The sequence below is a fragment of the Leptonotus elevatus genome, chromosome 19 (genome assembly GCF_054856555.1).
Source record: "Leptonotus elevatus isolate MCC_2025b chromosome 19, RoL_Lele_1.0, whole genome shotgun sequence".
NCBI lineage: Eukaryota > Metazoa > Chordata > Actinopteri > Syngnathiformes > Syngnathidae > Leptonotus > Leptonotus elevatus.
Window position 1 is genome coordinate 5,595,933 of NC_141257.1, and position 19,359 is coordinate 5,615,291.

General features: G+C 40.3%; 1 protein-coding gene across 4 annotated transcripts in view; it reads right to left on the bottom strand.

The window, feature by feature from the left end:
* trappc9 (trafficking protein particle complex subunit 9) overlaps nt 1-19,359 on the bottom strand; it is a 123,560-nt gene that overhangs the window by 95,464 nt on the left and 8,737 nt on the right. For all 4 annotated transcript variants that reach the window (XM_086063349.1, XM_086063348.1, XM_086063347.1 and 1 more), the window contains 6 exons: nt 19,076-19,201; nt 18,635-18,851; nt 13,794-13,937; nt 8,649-8,775; nt 6,722-6,867; nt 2,474-2,559 (listed from right to left, as the gene is read on the bottom strand). In XM_086063349.1, the coding sequence (XP_085919475.1) occupies nt 2,474-2,559; nt 6,722-6,867; nt 8,649-8,775; nt 13,794-13,937; nt 18,635-18,851; nt 19,076-19,201 (846 nt within the window). The remainder of the gene's footprint in view (nt 1-2,473; nt 2,560-6,721; nt 6,868-8,648; nt 8,776-13,793; nt 13,938-18,634; nt 18,852-19,075; nt 19,202-19,359) is intronic.

Sequence of the window (19,359 nt, forward strand, 5' to 3'; positions counted from 1 at the left end):
AAGCATTCCACTGACAAACTATAACCGCACACCGACTGGAACGCTCTCCCGTTGCACTGTGCAATCAAGCCCCCTTTGACAAAGCGCATTTACATTCCAAGCGCACGCTGCACGAGACAGACCGCGGTGACGCAACGACTGCATCAATCCGTAACAGCAGACGCTACCTCACGGGAGGAAAAGACGAAGACGCTTTTCAGGCACATTAGTGTAGACCGTCCTTGGTATAATGTTAGGTAAGGTGCAAAAAAGTATCATGGCTAACCTATTGGAAATCCTTCATTGTCATTCCGGCCTTGGAAAAGGTTAATTATCAGATCCGGGAATTGTTTTGTTTGAGCCGTTATTGATCGACTTGTTTTAAAAATCACCCGAGTGCCGTGTGACATCAAAAGAATAGTCCTCCTGAAGTTGCCCACCGCCGTGCATCTGCGAGGGGCTTATGTCCCCCCATCTATTACCTGATCAGTTGACATCGAAACGTGCTAATGGCACGCTTGTCACCGTTTGACCCCATCTGTCTCGAAATGTCATTCAGTCAGCAGATATCAAAGGTCATATGAGTCGACAGCGGGATAAAAAAAAAAAAAAATTGTGTGCCATATTTATCTTTTTTTTTTTTCCCCCCCACATACTATGCTCCAATTTCTCCGGTCGGTGTAAACATTTAAAAAAATTATCCCGCCTGGATATTCGTTATGCGTGTGAAAATATACAGATGGCAGAGCAGTAAATGTTTTAGGCGCTGCAGCACATTTTGATGAAAAACTGTCGCAAATACACGCAGACGTCACTTTTGAAAAATAGTACACTGCACGCAAGCTGGGCATCCTCCTGATAGCGACGCACTGAAAACAGTTTTTTTTTCCCAGGCGGACATTTACTAAGCTTGACGAGAAAATTACTGCATGACCACGAATTGCACAGTTGGGAGGGGGGAAGAGAAATGTATCTATTGAGCCATCATTAGAATTAAGTAGGAAGCTTGTACGGGGAAAAGAATGTTGGGATGGGCAGTTGACTAGATTCCCTTGATCGATGGTGGAGAAAATTAACGATCAATTAATCAATTGCCTTTTTAATAGCCAATTAAATAAGAATGGGCCGTGTTGAGCCGAACAACAGCCTGCCACAGAGTGGACGTACTTCTCATTCGACAGTGTTGCAACCATGCATCAATGGATTAAAATTCAAACTCAAATAAACGATAGTGCCAATCAATCATGAATAAGGAGTACAACCTTTTAGATTGATACGGATTCAATGATCGAACATGAGTTATGAAGCATAAATCAAGCCATTTTTATCCATCTCAGGGGGCGGCCATTTTGCCACTTGCTTTGGACTGAAGATGACGTCAATGTTGGCAACGACCAATCACAGCTCATCTGTCTTCTGAAGCTGAGCTGTGATTGGTTGTGAGACCTGAGCAACACGGATGTCATCTTCAGTCGACGTGGCAAAATGGCTGGATTTTGCTGCTCAACTCATATTCCACTAATGCAATATTAACCACTATACTATATTTAGACGAGTGGGGCTCCATAGAACATATTGTAAAAAATAAAAATTAAAAAAATAAAAATAAAAATTCTAGATCAGAATATGAAATAGGATTCTGAAGTATTCAGTTTAGGTGAACGGTATGGGATTTTTAATAGGTTTTAGGTGAACTAATGAATACACACTCACACGCACATGCACATACAAAATAAAAAAATAAAAATAAAAATAAAAGAGCAATGATGATGACATGTCAAATCAGTAAAATTACCGAATGAACAATACTGAGCTCTAAAAAATAAAAAATAAAAAAATAAAAAATCATAATAATAATAAATAAAAAGAATATGAAATACAGTAGTACATGTGTCGTATTCTTATGCTGGGTGTCATGCGGAACCTTGAAATATTGTTGGGACTGTTGTAAAACTATCACCATAGATTGTATATATTACCCCATAAAATTTCATGAAAACACATTCTGTATATCTATCCGGGTTGGACAACCGTCTGTGTTGGTGTTTCTTGAAAAGGGAAAATGCTTTCCACTTCGAAAGCTGCCATTACCGGGGTGCTATTAAACTGATAAAAAGGAGGCGAGACTCGCTATTGCTCAATTTAAACTTGATCCTACACCAAAACAGACAATGAAGGGTCTTTTGTACCTCAATATAGGAGTTATCTACTCTGACAGGCCGGGTGAGAGATGCCATAAAAGTAATGCAGCATGCGCGGTGTGATGCTCCCCCAATGGCCTCTTACTGTCAAGCAGTGAGGAGTTTGCCCATGCAGCATTATATTGTCCAAAAAAGCTTTTAAGGGATCTTAATTGGGCTATCCACGATGAACAAGTATGACTTGATGGGGTTTGGTGGTTGAGAGTTGAACCCTTCTGTAGATTGCGTTCTTATGGAGATGAAAGAAAAACATCGGGCAGATTGGAAATGAGGATGCCATGAACGCCACTGACCACATTCTCCACTCGAAGCTCGTAAGGCATGGGGTTGTAGACCATAAGCTGCACTTCGCAAACATCTCCTTGAACCCACTGGAAGTCTAAAAACAAAAACAAAAAAGACAAACACAATCAATTTCCTTTGGATAGGACCGGACGCCAATAATTGTTATGTTGCCGGGGTCGAACATAGGTACGATGTCTGGAACAATGTGGATGATGTCGCTTAATGTTGAAGAGAGAGAACAAACAACTGTAATGAGATTGAGCTTAATCTTACTTTCATTTCATTTCAAATATTACAGCCCGGCAATGGCGTATCCGTCATTTCTGATGTGACGGATAGCGCCGACTGAAACGTTAGCATATGCAGTCAACTGCTTGGAACAGACAGATGTCTGAGTCTCTTGGACCCCTGGAGGGGATTAAAGGAGGCGAAAGGCTTCAGGGAAGGCAAATGCTAGCAATGCACCTTGGGAAATTATTAGCTATATATATATATATATATATATTTATATTAGATATATGTTCACACACACACACACACACAATGCGAATGTCTGGAAGAGTGCGGTGTAACCTGGGGTCTGGTTTATTGCCACGCTCTCATAGCAAACCAATTAAGTGGGGGGGGGGGGGGGGGAAGGATATGCGGTTGCCTTAGCTAAAATGTTTCAATTACAATGTACTCTGTGAGCCCCTAAGGACGAGTTTAACATTGCTCACGTTAGATTCCTCTTTCTGTAAGGTGGGATTTATTTATTTTTTTCATTTCCCAGAATCCACTAAATAAACAAACTTAGATACTTATTCAATGGATTTTTGTAAAAATAAATAAATAAATATTTTTAAAAAAATCTCAATTTTGAAATGGAATATCTTTATTGTCATTGCAATCGTTAAAAAGCACCTCGAGATGTTAGATAAGAAAGGGAAGGCATTACGCTGAACAACTTATTAGCTCAGTCCGCAAGCACTCCGCAGCATAAGTGACGTCACGGGGAAGGAAGGTGGCGGGGAAAATTTTGCATCACCCATCTGTCTTGTAAAGGGCTGGGTTTACAAAAAAAATTTTGAATAATCCATCAAATCGATTTTCCTTTTCGAGCCCAATATCGATTTATAAACCCATGAATCGATTATTTAAATGTCTCCTTTTTACCCCACATAAATTCTTAGGAAAATTTAATTTTAAAGGCAATTTTTTTTGTATCTGTGTTTTCTTGAAATTTACTGTTCACATGAATTTAAAAGTATTTTCTTACATTCATGAAAGACCTGACTTATTGCATTTTACGACAATTCAAAATCTTTTAAGTTTATATTTGCAATTATTCAATTAGAATTATGAAAATATTTTCATCTTATCCTTGCTGTTGTCACGTGTTACATTCATTAATAAACTAAATAATTTAACCAGTTACAGCCTGCGCAAAATTTATGTTGGAATTAAATATTTGTGGCGTTTTTATCATGTCTTTGACATTTAAGGAGAATTTAAGTTTCATAATTAATCGATATTGGATTGAACTGAAGTGAATTAAATCGGGAAAAATCTAAATCGAATTGATCAAGGAAATTAGAATCGATACTCAACCCTAGTTTAGTATTGTATATCTGGTTCAAATTGGTGCTCATTTGTTTAAATTTCCATTCAAAGTCTTTGGATTTGCCCAATTTGCACACAGATTAAGGCCACCTGAAAATTTAAAAAATTTTAAGTCAAAAAGGTTTAGAACGCCACAAGAATAAAGCAAAGCACTACGTTGCCATTAGACAGGGTAATGGCCTGTCTAAATGACATTAGACAAGGCTTTGGCAAAACAAGATCGACTTGAATTTTCAGTAAATAACTGATAACTTTAAAACCAAAAGAACTTTGCAAGAAATGTGTACTAAAATATGTATATTCTGATTTCAAATTGACAAATGAATTGCAGGGTGATTCGTTTGTCTCTCAACTCAATGTACAGATGTGCTGTACATCTATGTAATACAACGAGGTAATATGGTCAATATAAGGTTGAAGCAGTGAGTAAGAAACCAAGTTAAGGAAATTGAGCAATAACATAATCAGTAGGAAAGACAAAACAGAACATCGGGATTACACAGGAATGGAAAGCAGAGATTATACAGGGCAACACATCCCGTGACGCTTTTTTGCAAAAAATAATCACATTGTGTTTACATGCGGCACGGCAGGGAAGCCGTTACGTGCGTAACCCTGCGTCGTGTCTGACAACCGATTAGATAAAAGGCCCTATCACAAACATCAGAGCGAACGGCAAGCCTTTGTTTTGCGCTTTCACGCCAATCCGATGCGCAGCATGCATCGTGAAGATTAAGACAACACACATCATCTATAGTAAAACGGCATGTCCACAAGCCACCGCTTGCAGACGCGTCGCTCAGAATGCTAATGACTCCAGCCGGCGATCAGTAAAACCCGCGAGTGGGACATGAAGGCCGGGAAAGGTTTAGAAGTGTTCTCCCTCCAGACTGGATCCCTCGCGCGTATATATTCCACTGATCACAAGAAACACCCGAGACCGTCGCCTGTTCTTAAAAGTCTTTAAAGTCCCGAGTGCCAGAGCGAGGTGAAGAATACACTACAAAACTGACAAAACTGGGCTTGCGTTTTGCGGAGATGAACGTACGCTCACAGTCATCCCAACATCCCGGGACTATCCATTGTATCATCCGTGCTAAGAGATGCTTTAGAAGTGCGAGGACACAATCACAACCTCATCAGCTGGCGGACAGCTCCCGCGAGGAAGCGGGGAATTCATGTCGGGATTGGTGTCTGAGGTCTCTCAGCACTTCAGCCTTCCATTGGAGGAAAAGGAACTCAAGGGGGAATGTGTCCACTTCCATCTGAGCCACTGACATCGCAGTCAAAGAGCAAATGCAGTTTTGTTTGAAGCTTTCACAGCTTGTGCTGCATAAAATCTCATGTAGTAACATTTCAGGCAAAAATTGTGTATTAGTAGCCGATATAAATTTTCAGTAAAAGAGAAAAAAATTGTCGTCCAAATGTTAAAAATGTACTTTTTCTTTTAATCTCAACTAATTTGCTCCCAAAGACGTATTTATATGTTTTCTATTTCTGAACTGAACAGAATGCTTAAAGCAATGGCAGTTATTACAAAAACGGCCAGCAGGTGGCAGCAGAGTATAAGAGATCAACCAGGGTCAAGTTGTAAAAAGCTGTTTTCCCACAAATGCATGCGAACGCAGCTAATTTGGGGTTTTCGTAAGGGTTCATATAAAAGGTTTCAAAAGATCTTCGCAGACAGTAAAAAATTGTCTGAATATGTTCAAAAATGGTTTTGTGAAAAGTAAAAACTGTCTGTGAACATCTTACAAATCCTGAGGAAAACCCTAAATTTCGCTACGTTTGCAAGCATTTACCGCTGAGTGAGATACCACCTTTATCGGCCTTCAGATTAGGAAAAATAATCGGCCCGCTATCCCACTGTAAGCAATGGGAGGAAGTGATCTTTGTAGTTTTAGTTACGGAAAAATCGAATAAAGTTTAATTCTGGAGAAAAAAATTCTGGAAAAAAATTCAGCTCTGTAAAATAGAAGAAAAAAAACGGGCTCAAATTCTGCACCTTTAAATGGGGGCACAGAATGAACCTGGAAAAGTTGGCTGGAAATATTTTCTTTCTAGGGCGGGGTAACAGAAAATAATTGAGAAGCATTGGCCAAATTTAACAGAAAACATTACATATTTAACTAGCAAAACAAAGTCCCCTTTCCAGGAAATTGGAATACAGACTATTTTAATTAAAAGTCGCATGTCATTGATTTTACTATGACTATTATTTGCCTGCAAATAAATCACAGTGAGTCAAGTCAACATTGCCGCATTTTCTCTCCACAAATAATGCACAAGCAGCAGAGGAGGAAAGGACACAGTGACTGCAGGTAGCATATATTTGCAGAGGGAGATAACAGCCGTCGGCTAATATCATCTAAGCATAATTAAGGCGGGATTATAAAAGTCGCCAAATGCTCATCTTGTTTGATAAGGCCGTACCAGATAAGCCTCAAGTGGAGCGAGCGCGCCCAGTCAACCGGAGTTCCTTCGTGACGCCGACGACCGGAATATTTAATCAATTTCCGAGCCGCGGTTCTCTGTTGGCCGACGTGTAAAGCTTTGCGCAGTCAAGTGCACCTCCTCGAGCGCCTTCTCATCATATCAGGGACATATGATGACGCTGGAATGAATCACCGCGAGCGCTGTCGGGAGCTTTTTACCGATCTTCTTGCAGCGCTCTTCTCCTCTGTTGTGCATGACGATGGGCGAGTAGATGAAAGGGCTGGCCGTGGACACGTCGGGACCCAGGAGGCCTTTCAGCTTGTGAGGACGCAGACTCGCCGGGAGGTTGAGAAGCTTCACGGACCTATTGGAGAAATAACGCAAGACAAAAAGGGAAAACCGTTTTAAAAAAAATAAGTAAAAATTGTCATATGTTAAAACTAGCAGCAGAATACTATTAAAATGATCTTTGGCCCCTCCCCCAATTTAATTTTGAAGCGTGTGTCAATCACTACCGTGCAAGCACGCTCCTTTCATATTATAGTTCTCTTGGTGGGATTATTTAACTCAACTGGACGGCTCTCAAAAGAAATTAAGGGTCACCCTGATGCCCCTACGCGGACACGGACGCCAACATTCCCAATCCTCACCGGGTCATCTGTTAAGTTTACAAGCACTATTATATATTTCATTGTGTACAATCAAAGAAAAAAACAACAACATCAAACCGGTAACATTTAGTGTTTGGCAAACTTTAGCATGAATAAGCCGTGAACACGAGGGCAGAGAGTGAAGTGAGGCTACTTTTAATCTTAGCGCCTTGAAAACTGCAAACTCTACAATTAAGTGGAGGCCTTAATTTGCGTCAGTTATTTGCAGAATTCTGCTATATATGAATTAATTAATTAATTGCTTTATTTTGGCTTTATAAATGTGATAATTGGGTCCATATTAGTTTTATATACATTTCCCCAAACTTCAGCACAAGATGACATGTGAGGCAACACAAGAGAAGAGAACAATATATGAAGACAGTTCTTTTTTAGGAAATCCTTTACAACATAAAGAACAGCCACTGATTTCTAGGGGTGTGCCCCCCCAAAAAATAGATTCTCATAAAAATCGCGATTCTCATTTAGTACAATTCAGAATCGGTTTTAAAGGTCCCAAAATCGATTTTATTTAAATTATTTTATACTGTCTTGCCTTTGTCTGTGTGTGCCTTTATTTGGAGCGCTGTTCATGTTGTACCTGATTTGGCCACTTAGGGGCAGTGTGGTTCCACGCGGTCTAATACACTGTTAAGTTGTAGCCACATTAGAGAGTAGAAGGAAAAAGTCACGATCAAGTTATTCCAATAAGTTGTTTTTTTTGCAATGTGGAGCTATTCTTTTGAGTGATAAAAGTGCCGCGAATAGCGCGCTAATTAGCATTAGCGAGTCAGACTGGAATAAATCATTACAGTTCCTTGCACATCTATAGATTGAAGCAAAAATCATTGTAAATCAAATAATTTTGAATCAAAAATCGTCCTTAATCGAAAATCGATTCTGAATCGAATCGCAGGCCCAAAAATTTGAATCGAATCGTGAGACATTCAAAGACTCCTACCCCTACTGATTTAGCTAATTTACATTTAGTGTATCCTATCTGTGGCTTGCAACACAGTTTATGACCAGGAGGTTTTTTTTTACACTTTACAGTCTAAAAATAAAATAAAATTCTGGCAAAATTTCAGGATGAATCTATAATACCTACAACCTGTAGGTGAAATTTTTATTTGGCCTTTTCATAACCATTTCAATGCACATTTTCAACTTCTCTAATTAAGTACGTCAGCATAACTTGTGGTGAGCAGCAAAATTTGCAAAAATGTACTGAACCATTGAACGTGCGCATTCAAAAATGTAGATAAGGTCGGATTAATTCCACCAGAACTTGCACCCAAAAGCCCAATTTGAATGCCACTGTGAGAGATCTTAATTCATGCTCATATTGTTATTGTTGTGATGGAGAGGCGCTTTGCTGGATTTGTACTGAGAGAGGAATCAGCTCCTGTATTTGAAGCTCCATAGATCGCGTAGTTGTTTCTAATGAAATGTCCAATCAGTGGTGCCATTCATCCAATTGAGAACTCTGACTTACCGGACAATAGGGAGCTTTGTAAAAGGCACCGGTGGGAGCTTAAGTCCATCCGGTAGGGTGATGACCTCCATTCCACCCGGGCACTTGGAGGTGTAATTCTCCAGGCTCTGGGTCACTTCCTTTTTCTCTAGAAGATGTAGAAACATCACATTCAGTATTTTTTTTCTTATTTTTACTGCGCAGGTATGGTGTTCGCGCACTATAAATAAGCCAAACATTAATGGCCTGTGAGGTGAGTCTCCCTCAGCAATACCGCGCCGAGTCTTCAAATAAAAATGTTAAGCCTTATTGTACCATGAATAGCTTTAAAAATGGAACATTACTGCTCACCCGGCCGTAAAAATTGCTTTGGCTCTCAGGAGCGGCCGCCGCGCGGTGAAGGACACTTTGCTTGCGAAGAATTCCAACGGTTGCGATGACGTGGCTTAAACCAGCTGCTGAAAACCTCATTGTGATTCCACAGCAGCAGAACACCTCTCTAGTGACATTATCCTTCGAGTCGATTAGCATATCCGATCACGGGAAGCGAATTTCTAAAAAAGTCGGACATTTCCGCTGTATTGACGGCCGTGATTCTGTTCGGTGAAGACAAAGCGATGGACGGTTCCGCCATTAATATTGACTGCCTCCCTGATTTTATGTTTTTTGGATTTGTTGGGGTCTGGATGTTTCTTGGGTTGGGGAGGAGTTCTGGTGGGTGGTGTCTGGTCAGTGCTGGATTTCACCTTCCTTGGTTTTCTTTGGTCCCCTCAGGTCTCCTGACGGCGGTGTTCGGTTTAGGTGAACGGTATGAGATTTTTTCTAATAGTTTTTTTGGTGAGCTAACAAATACACGCACGCACACACGCACGCACGCACATACCCATACTCACCCACACACACACACACACAAAAAATAATAATAATAAAAAAATATATATATTAAAAAAAAAAAATAATAATAATAATAATAAAGCGCAATGATGATGACATTTCCGAATGAACAATACTGAGCTCTTTATTAAAAGAAAAAAAAAAAAAGAAAAAAAAATATATATATATATTGACTGCTACTCGACATCTCACCATAGCTTTTCAAAGCTTACTCTGCCTTATCACACATTCTTTAGGGGTGTCACTCACTCCAGGTTGAGCCACAATTAACCTATCGACCCACACAGTAAGAGTTTAAGGCATCATCTACGCCGTAGCACTTGATGGAATAAACCGCATTGAGCGGAAAAAACATGGAAAGAAATGTGCTTTTCTTGGAGACTGACTTTTTAAACGTGTGTACACAAATAGTTGGGTCTCAAGAGTGCCTGCCCACACATCAAGTGTGAAATTACAAATAGAGTAAATGTTTTACAAGCTGCCAATTGAGGCCAAATTTACCCCGATTCTTTTTTTTTTTTTTTTTTTTTTTTTTTTTTTTTTTTTTTTTTTTTTTTAAGAGCTCAGTATTGTTCATTCGGAAATGTCATCATCATTGCTCTTTTTTTTTCTTTTTTTTTTTACCCCGATTCTAATTTAACATTCATTTCAATCGGCACATTCAATATAACAGATTCCGATAATTCCCATTTGAAATTTAAATCTATCTGCTTATTCAATTCACATTATGAATACATTTCAACATACACTTTTTTTTTTTATTATTCCCATTTTAGGACGTATTCTACATTTATTCCCTCCTCCCTCAACATCACTTGACCGGTTCAAACTATTCCTACATCGACATGTGCAGATCATTCAAGTCATCTCGTTTATTACTCACATTCACAAAATGTTCTTAATTCTAAATCTCCAAATTCCAAATAATTACATATTCATCTCTCGTTTCTACATATATTGAGCTATTAAAAGTAAAACCATTCCAACTTCAACGTATTTAGCTCATTCCATGTCATTCCAAATCATTCCACATGCTTCAATGTATTTTCTCCAGAAATTGCTAGTTTGTAATAACATATATCATTAAAAAAAAAAAAAAGTTCAGACCTACAGGAGGGGGCCAGCGCACCCAAAAAAAAAAAAATATATATATATGAACAAATTACTCCCATAATCACATTTGATATCTCTGCTTGTGTGCAAGCAGCCAGGATATTGCATTTAATTTAATTTCGTTAAGTTACTTTCTTTCATAGAAAATAGGATAAAATGCTCAAAAACTAATCATTCCAATGGCTTTTGTGCACAGACGGTAGTTACGTTTAATTGATGTAAAAAAAAAAGAAAAACTCTTTCCCGTAAGAGTTTGAAAACTTGGCAATGAAGTGCTGCCACCATGGAGGAAAATACAGTACAAGTACAGTACATTCTGTTTGTGAGTATCTTTACGGGTGTCATACCTGCTCACCTCGTCGTAACCCCTTAGCCCTCGACCCCAGTCGTTATAGTAGACATTAAATAGGGCCACCCTAGTGCGCTATTAATCTTTGGTTATTTTGAAAGCTAGATGAAACAGACATTATTATTTTTTTACACACATTACTTTTGACTGAATCTGGACTATCGCATCAAGTTAATCTTGTCTGGTCTATGCTTTTTTTTTTTTTTTTTTTATCTTTATATCTAGTCAATCTTGGTCAGAGCGGCTATTGAAATGCACCGCAGGCGATTCGATTACAAGTGGACAAGTACGTCGGCTCGCACCTGGAATTAGAATGCGCCTCCGAGCCCTCCTCGAGTGACAACTTCTGACTGGATCTCAATCTCCTGTTCTATATGCAAAGTAAGTGTCCGTTCCCCCCAACATTAGCAGCAAGGACCACATGGCGACACGAGGGAGGGAATCCAATGAAGCCTCAACATTTATTTCCATGAGAATTGTTTCGTTGCGCAACATTGAGATGCAAGAACTTGGTTTTCTGAGTGGAAATGTATGTAAAAACGTGTTTTGGCCTTATTTTGCATTCCACGTGTGCCACAAAAGAGATTAATCGCCAGTATTGAATAGTAGGCGCGAGTTCCCAAAAATAAAAAGAAGCTTAATTTGCATGCACAAATCTTTGCCAAGTCCACCATGATTAATCTTTTTGAAAGCATTGTTGTGCTGCAGAGGCAAAAAAAAAAAAAAACAGCAACTTTGCACGACTGTCACGATAGACTCTTCTGACCCCCCATGAACGGTCGCTATCTTTTTCTTTTTACCGATTCATGTCATGCGTTAATTCTCAGCAGGCAAAGCAACTTTTCATCAATTTTGAAAAGACAATTGTTTTTGTTTGTACGTTTTCAGTATTCTGTCAAAATGCGCAAACAACTTCTTGATGGAATCTTAAAGCTATGCCGCTGCCTGTAATCCTTCAATATTTTCGCTGCAATCATTCCCCATCAAAACTAAGGTCGAGGCTTTTACAGACTTCCCCCATCCCGCTTGGAGCTCAAAGTGTTATATTGCTTGTGGCGGAGACAAAAATCATTCCCTCCCGATCTCCATCCAAAGATTTTTATACGCATGCAAATTCCGACACATTCCGTCGGCAAGATTTACTCCACTGCAGCTAAAAAAAAAATCACTGTCTGACATCTTCAATGAGGCAAAATGCGGACAAATGAAATCGGAATCAAGAGGAGGATGTCCAAAGTTGTGCAAAGTAAAGACGAAAGATGAACTCGGCCAACAAGTTGAAGAAATTAAGTTGACGCGACAGAAATGTTCTGGCAACTGAAAACCAGTGGATGCAAATCGGATCTGTTATTTACTGTAGATTGGCGTCTGAAGTGCCCTTTCTGAGTTTAAAAATGCGGTAGGAAGTATTAATGTGGTCCTATTCTGTTAGGCTGGATTTACACCGCATGGTTCAAGTCAAACACATTAAAAAAAAATTAAATATAAATAATGGCAGCATAAATCATGGAATTGGATACCTTCAGATCAGAATCAGGCCTCGTCCAAATTTGTACAAAATCTAAACGCATAGATCGGACATAACCCAAAATGGCGGCAAAATAATATTTAAATTTTAGACATGGGTTTGGTATAAGATCAAAATAGCCAATAGGTGGTTTTTTTCAGTGAATAACGAAGAATAGGTCCCAGAAAGAATGATTTGAATGTCAAACAACACAAAATATACATTAAAAAAATGCCCACTGTAAATCTAAATTACAATGAGCGCATACAAATATGGTATGCATGTGTCACCCAATCATTTGTCATTCGTCATGCACTGCTTCAAGGCTGCCCGTTTTCGTTGTGCAGTCAATTTTACCACTTAATATTTTGATCAAAGAATTACAGGCAATTATATGTAAATCACTTCTAGACAAAATAAAAACTGTATGTGCATCATTCGTAAAAACGTGAAAAAGTTAGGCCAGCATATCGATGAGTGCAGAAAGGGAGGTTTTATAGATTAATAGATATCCTATTCCTATGATTTTTTTCTTTGCCCTTTCCAAGACTTGAGATTTAATTGAGCGTTGTTAATTTTTCCAGTGCTGCAGATTTAGCTCACCCTCATTAATTTGGCTGTTTCTCATCTTAAAAGATCTAAAACATGACTGGGGGCATCAGGTGTCATTAAAGACAAGCAAGCTTGTGAAAAAAAAATGCAATTATCTAAAGCTGACAGATGGACTTTTATTTATGAGAATAAACAGCCAATCAGCTAAAAGAATATGAAGTAAATTGACAACTATTGAAATGATGGCATTCTGTTGCGTGATGAAGCGTGCAGTACAGTGAAGTTATTCTGTCTGTCGAAAGCTCTTTGCGCTCAAACGAAACGTTTGTTTGCTAAGCTCGTTTCATCTTGTTCATGACTGAACTCCTCCCTACCGTGTCCCGGTGTCCATTCACATGCTCGGCGGCCAAGCAAGGATTACAGGGGCCTCTATTGTGTGGCCAGAAGATTGTCTAGCTCACACGCTGCGTTGGTAAAAGCTCAAACCGCCGCCGGATTTCTGGTCAGAGCACAATGTTGCACTTGGTCCAAAAAAAGGAGGCGGCTTTGTTGTGCAGCGCACACTAATGAGCACAGTGCTGCTATCACAAAAGGCCAGGGTGGCTGTTTCTAAACGTTTGGGGTTGTCTTTAAGCCAGGGTATAAGAAGCACCTCACAGGGTTTAAATACAACATGTAATCTAGGAGCAACACGGCGGGCGTTTTTTTTTTTCTAACTTTTCTCTCGCACTCCCTTGTGTGGTCCACCGACCTTGATCGGACAGGAAGTCCAGCATGGTCTGCAGCAGGAAGGACAGGTGGCGTACGGAGAGGCCGGGGTTACCCATGCGGCGGGAGGCGTACACCAGCTCGTGCAGGAGACGCATTTGAACGGCAGCCCAGCCTCGGTGAGTGCCTGCGTGAGAGATCACAAGCGGAAAAGTAAGCATCGAATGTTGAAGGGTGTGATCACCTTTCGGGAAATATGCACAATGTTGGGCAACAAAAATACACATTTTTGTTTCAGTCGAGTTTATATGAAAGACCCTGAAAAGTGAATTCAAAGATTTTGTTTGCAAATGCATTACACAGACTGTAGAACACAATCGCGACACTCTGTGTAAGTCCACTGGCGTAGCCACTTTAGAGTGCCTCATTGTTGGCTGTGAGTGCACGCATGAAAAATAAAAAAATTATTAAAGCAAAACTTTATTTAAAAAAAGGGGGAAAATGCATAAAAATATTTTAAAAAATAAATTGTAAAAATTACTTTTTTAAATAAATTGTAAAAATTAATTTAAAAAAAATAATTTTTTTAAATACATAGAATAGAATACAGAATGGCTTGAATTTTCACGATTTTAAAGCCATATTTTAATCATTCAAATTTGGCAGGATTGTTAACAACACTTTTCTCTGTGGTGTGTCAAATAAAAAACTTTATTTTTGCTTTACAGGCTCTTTAAAGTGTACAGATTCTGGAAATCTTTACTACTTTTCATTGTTAGTGCTGAACTACTTTCCCTCATTAAGTTGAATTTAAAAGAACCTTTCCAGCCCAAAAAGTTTTGTTTTGTAAAACTTAAAGTTTAAAAAACGTAATAAGAAATAAACTGCATTTTATGAGTATGATCTAATTTTCGGAGCAGTAATGGAAGGATTCCCAAATGCGATGTTATTTTCTTGTGTGACATCCGGGTGAAAGAGTGTTATTTGCCGAGCTGGTTCATGACGCCGAAGTGCTCCTTCAGCGTGGTACCGCCACAGCCAGTGACACCCTAAAAGCATACCAGCCTGAAACCAAGCATTACATAAGACCCTCAGCACCCCCCCCCCTACGAGATTGCCTGCTTCACTCGCAGCTGTCCGCTGTTGACTCACCGAGTGGGAAAAAGAAGCCAGGGGAAAAAAGGATGTGGCGGGAGGGGAGGCTGACAGCGACCGCAGAGGAGAGCCGGGCGAATATTTGCAAAACAATCTCGCTGGAACACGACTTGCAATAATGTCCAATCACATCCGAGATGCTTTTTAGTTGTCAGCGTTCCCCCCCCCCCCCGAAGTTTATTCCTTCTGGCTTCTGCTGCTTCCTGTACAAGCGCTAAATGCAATTCCTTCACGAGCTTATGTTATCCGTTGTGAATCTGCGCACATGAAGCGGCCTACAAATAAATTAGCTGACTTCCATCTGTCGGACTGCCGCATGCCCCAAAAATGTCTATAAGTGGTGCTTTCAAACTGGGGAGTATCTATTAAGTGCGCCATTAAGGAAAAAAATAATAGAAAAAAAGGGAATTGTCAGATGAAACTGTTGGGGGGGGGGGGGGGGTTACTGAGAAGGGTGAGCTGAGCTGACTGGGGATTTTAGCACGGTCTTGAGCTACTTAAAAAGACATTAGTGCCACATCGCCGTCAAGCGCATCCGCCTCATTAGAATGCATCACGAGTGTGCCGTTTGACAAACGTACATCGCATCCCCACTGCCTGAAGGCAGACACTGTTTCACACAAGTGCACAGTCACACTCGGTCCCCCACATGAGGAACAATCCTAATTTGAACCCGTTGCAAGCTTGACACCTGCACATAAACCCATGTGTCTGTATCATATTATTATAATATTGTTAAAATGACTGCATTATTTGACGAGATACATTAAGGGCCTCTTTCATTGCACTTTGATTTGGATCAACACCAAAATTTAATGGGTTCTTACTTGGCCCATGCGCACCGTTTGTCATTTTAATCAGTAGGTTAGAAGCTGAACGTTTCAAAATTGACCCAAGAAACTAAGATACAGTGGAACCTCAAATGCCGGAAGTCAGTTGAACCTCTGAAGAAACAGAGACACAATGAACCTCCCAAGTTGATTGTTCCAAAAGAAACAGTGGAACCTCTGAAGATCAATGCCTCAAAAGTGACCCAAGAACAGGGGATACGGTGGAACCTCAGAACCTGGGACACAGTGGAACCTCTGAAGTTGACCGTCCCAGAAGTGATTCACGTAACAGGATCCAGGGAACCTCCGAAAGTTGAGTGTTCCAAAATTGACCCAAGAAACTAGGATACAGTGAAAACTCAGAAGTTGAACATACCAAAATTGACCCAAGAAACAGAGACACAGTGGAACCTTCTCAAGTTGATTGTCCCAAAAGTGACACAAGAAACAGGGAAACAGTGGACCCGCTTTACTCGTCCTAAAATTGACCCAAGGAAAGGAGACACAGTGGAGCCTCTGAAGCTAAACGTCCTAAAACGGACCAAGAAACAGAGACACAATGAATGAAAGCTCCACAGTTGAAAGTCCCAAAAGTGACCCAAGAAAAGGCGATACGGTGAAACCTCAGAACCTGGGACACTGTGGAACCTTTGAAGTTGACCGTCCCAGAAGTGATTCACGTAACAGGATCCAGGGAAGCTCCTAAATTGAGTGTTCCAAAATTGACCCAAGAAACTAGGATACAGCGAAACCTCAGATGCAGGGACACATGTGATGCACTTCTGAAGTTAAACAGCCCAAGTGGTGGGGACACAATAGAACCCTCACACCTGAATGGCCAAAAAGTGATAATAGTGAAACCTCAGAAGTTGGGACACAGTGGAACCCCAAAAGTTGAACATTACAAAATGGACCCAAGAAACTGTGATACAGTGGAACCACAGAAACGGGGGCACCTCTTAAGTAGAGTGTCCCAAAAGTGACCCAAGAAACAGACACAGAAGAACCCCTAAAGTTGGAATGTCCTGAAAGTTTCTATTGAATTTCATTCATGGACTATTCAAATAATAAAATCAGGATTTACTCACCAGTTACTCTGTACTGGAGTAATTGTTCAATGACTACTTAAGTAATTATTTGAAGGACTACTTGCTACTATTTCTTTAGCTGTATTATTCTAAAGTAGCAATACACCAATTTAGCTCATTTCCCCAGCTCTGCTAAAAAAAACTGATTATGCTCTACATGCGACGTTCCATTGTATTTATAAAAAAGAAGGCATAATAATACAGCCATACTGCTTAGTTGTGCGATTTTTATTATGGTAGTAAAAACTACGTGGCCACATTAACTGACTCATTCGACCTGCAGCTTGTTGCTATTCAGCGCGTTAAAAAGGGCAAACGAGGCGAGCCATTGTAAGAGACCGATCCTCTTTCTGCGTCTCTTAAATAGCGATCATGGGAGATAACACGGATGTCCCTGAGCCCCTGCGCTCCATCTTTTATGCGGCGAGCGCTCAAAAGGCTGTGGAGTGGCTGCGAAGAGCCGAGGGGTTGAGAGTCTCCCGAGCCGAGAGGCCTGCCGCCGAGGCCCGACAAAAGCAGACCGGCTCTCTTTTTTTTTTTTCAAGGGTTTGCTTGAATGCAGAAAAGCCTCAAGAGGCACTCCTGGAAAGATGGCGAAACCCGAGTATGTGACGCGAGATGGCCTTTGTCTGGTAAAACGCTACCAATAGCTAAATGATCAAACGTAAAGAGGGGCTTGTTATGGAAAATTGATTTTTTTTTAATTGCTTGTACACAGTTTTGCCAAATAGGCACAAAAACAGCGGTTATAAAATAATACATAAGAACCGCCTTCACAGAGTTCCTCCACCAATGACTTGGAAGCTAAACGAGGGCAGTCATTTTCACGCAACGGTCAGGCAAACAGGAAAAGGTAAGCAGAGCTGCAGGTGGTAGGAGTGCAATAGTTAAAGAACAACCCTAACTGTAATAGTGTTGGACATAAAACAATACATTATAATTATAAGGGATGGGTGAATACTGACAGCTGCCGATACCAGCATCAGCAGCCATCTTGTGACCGTTACACAATCATGAACTAGAAATTAGAAGAATAGAAAATTGCCATTCATGTCATAAATTGGTTTCTATAGATCTTTCTTTAAGAATATCTGTCATTGTTTTTTGGGGGAAATTTTTATGTGTCACAAGTACATGTGGTATCAGTACTTGGTATCGGTGACTACTGGAGTTGAGTGCAGGTATTGGTTTGGAAAAAAAAAAGTTGGATCGAGCATCCCTAATTGAAATTATAATGCATTTTTAAGGCTTACACTATAAAATACTTGCGTTTTAAGGCTGAAACTAAAAGAAAAACATGATATGATCTCTAATTCACCTACAACGGGTTGGTGTGGAACGTAACTTCCACAAAGAACCGAAATTGCTGTATTTGACGTACGCAACATGCTTTTGGGAACTGCTGTAAATGCACATACATTTCCCTTTTTCGCCGCTTGTTTTTAACATCACAATGACTATGCATGTCTGTCTTTTGTTTGACTTTACAGATGTTGTGCTGTCTCTTGAACAAAAATTTATTTTTATTTTTTTTACTTGACCACAAGTATAAAAAGTAAAGAAAGTATGAGACTTATTTCTTTATTACTGTCCTCGATTTGAACAAGATCTCAAGATAAGTCCCGGATGTAACGATATTCAATTTACACTGTTATCTTGTCATATTCAATAAACAGGCTGTGATTAAGCAGCCAATCTGTTCCAAGTCTGACTCACTGGCTGTCATTTTTTCAAACATAATATACGGAATAAAGGCGATAAACGAGTTAACAAACCGTTAAAATCATCCTTTCTCGTGTGTTCAGAACTACCTTTACTGAAGTCCTTGGGGTCGAGGGACAGGCTGTATCCGGGCAGCGTCTCCAGCAGCAGCTTGTAGCAGGCCCTCCAGCCGGGCTCCGGGATGGTGGGGGCCACGCACTGCATGGCGGCCACGCGCTTGAAAAAGGCGGACTTGCGGCGAAATCCGATCAGTTCGTACAACTCCGACAGGATGCTGTAGCGCTGGATCTTCTCCTCCTCGGACAGCTGGGGAGGAGCGTCGACGGTCAACGGGAGGCAGGATAGACAAGATGGCGGCGCTTGTGTGTGTGTGTGTGTGATACTTTTGCCATACGAGGAGTAAACAAGCCATCTGAACCATCCGAGTTTGTTTTGCAATGGAAAAATCACTTACGAATGATTCTTCAAGCTCACGAATAATCCGGTGAGCGTAAATAAGAAAAACTTTCAGTCCCACAAAGATGGCGTACCTGTCCCAGGTTGATGTAAACGGCATTCTGCAGGAATTCTGAAGCCTCTCTGGCCCTCTTCTGAATGGCCAGCACTCGCACCGCCTTCACGCAGGCCTCCAGCTCAATCACGCCCGCATTCTTATACTAAAAGTGGAGGAGGTTGATGAAATGTAAAGTTCATTTGGACACCTGCTCTCACATGCCAATAACACATCAAGTCCCTTCTTCGGAGGTCTGTTTGCGCACAAGTGGAATGAGAAACTTGCTCAAGTCGATTTTTTTTTTCCCCCACTTCCTGTGAG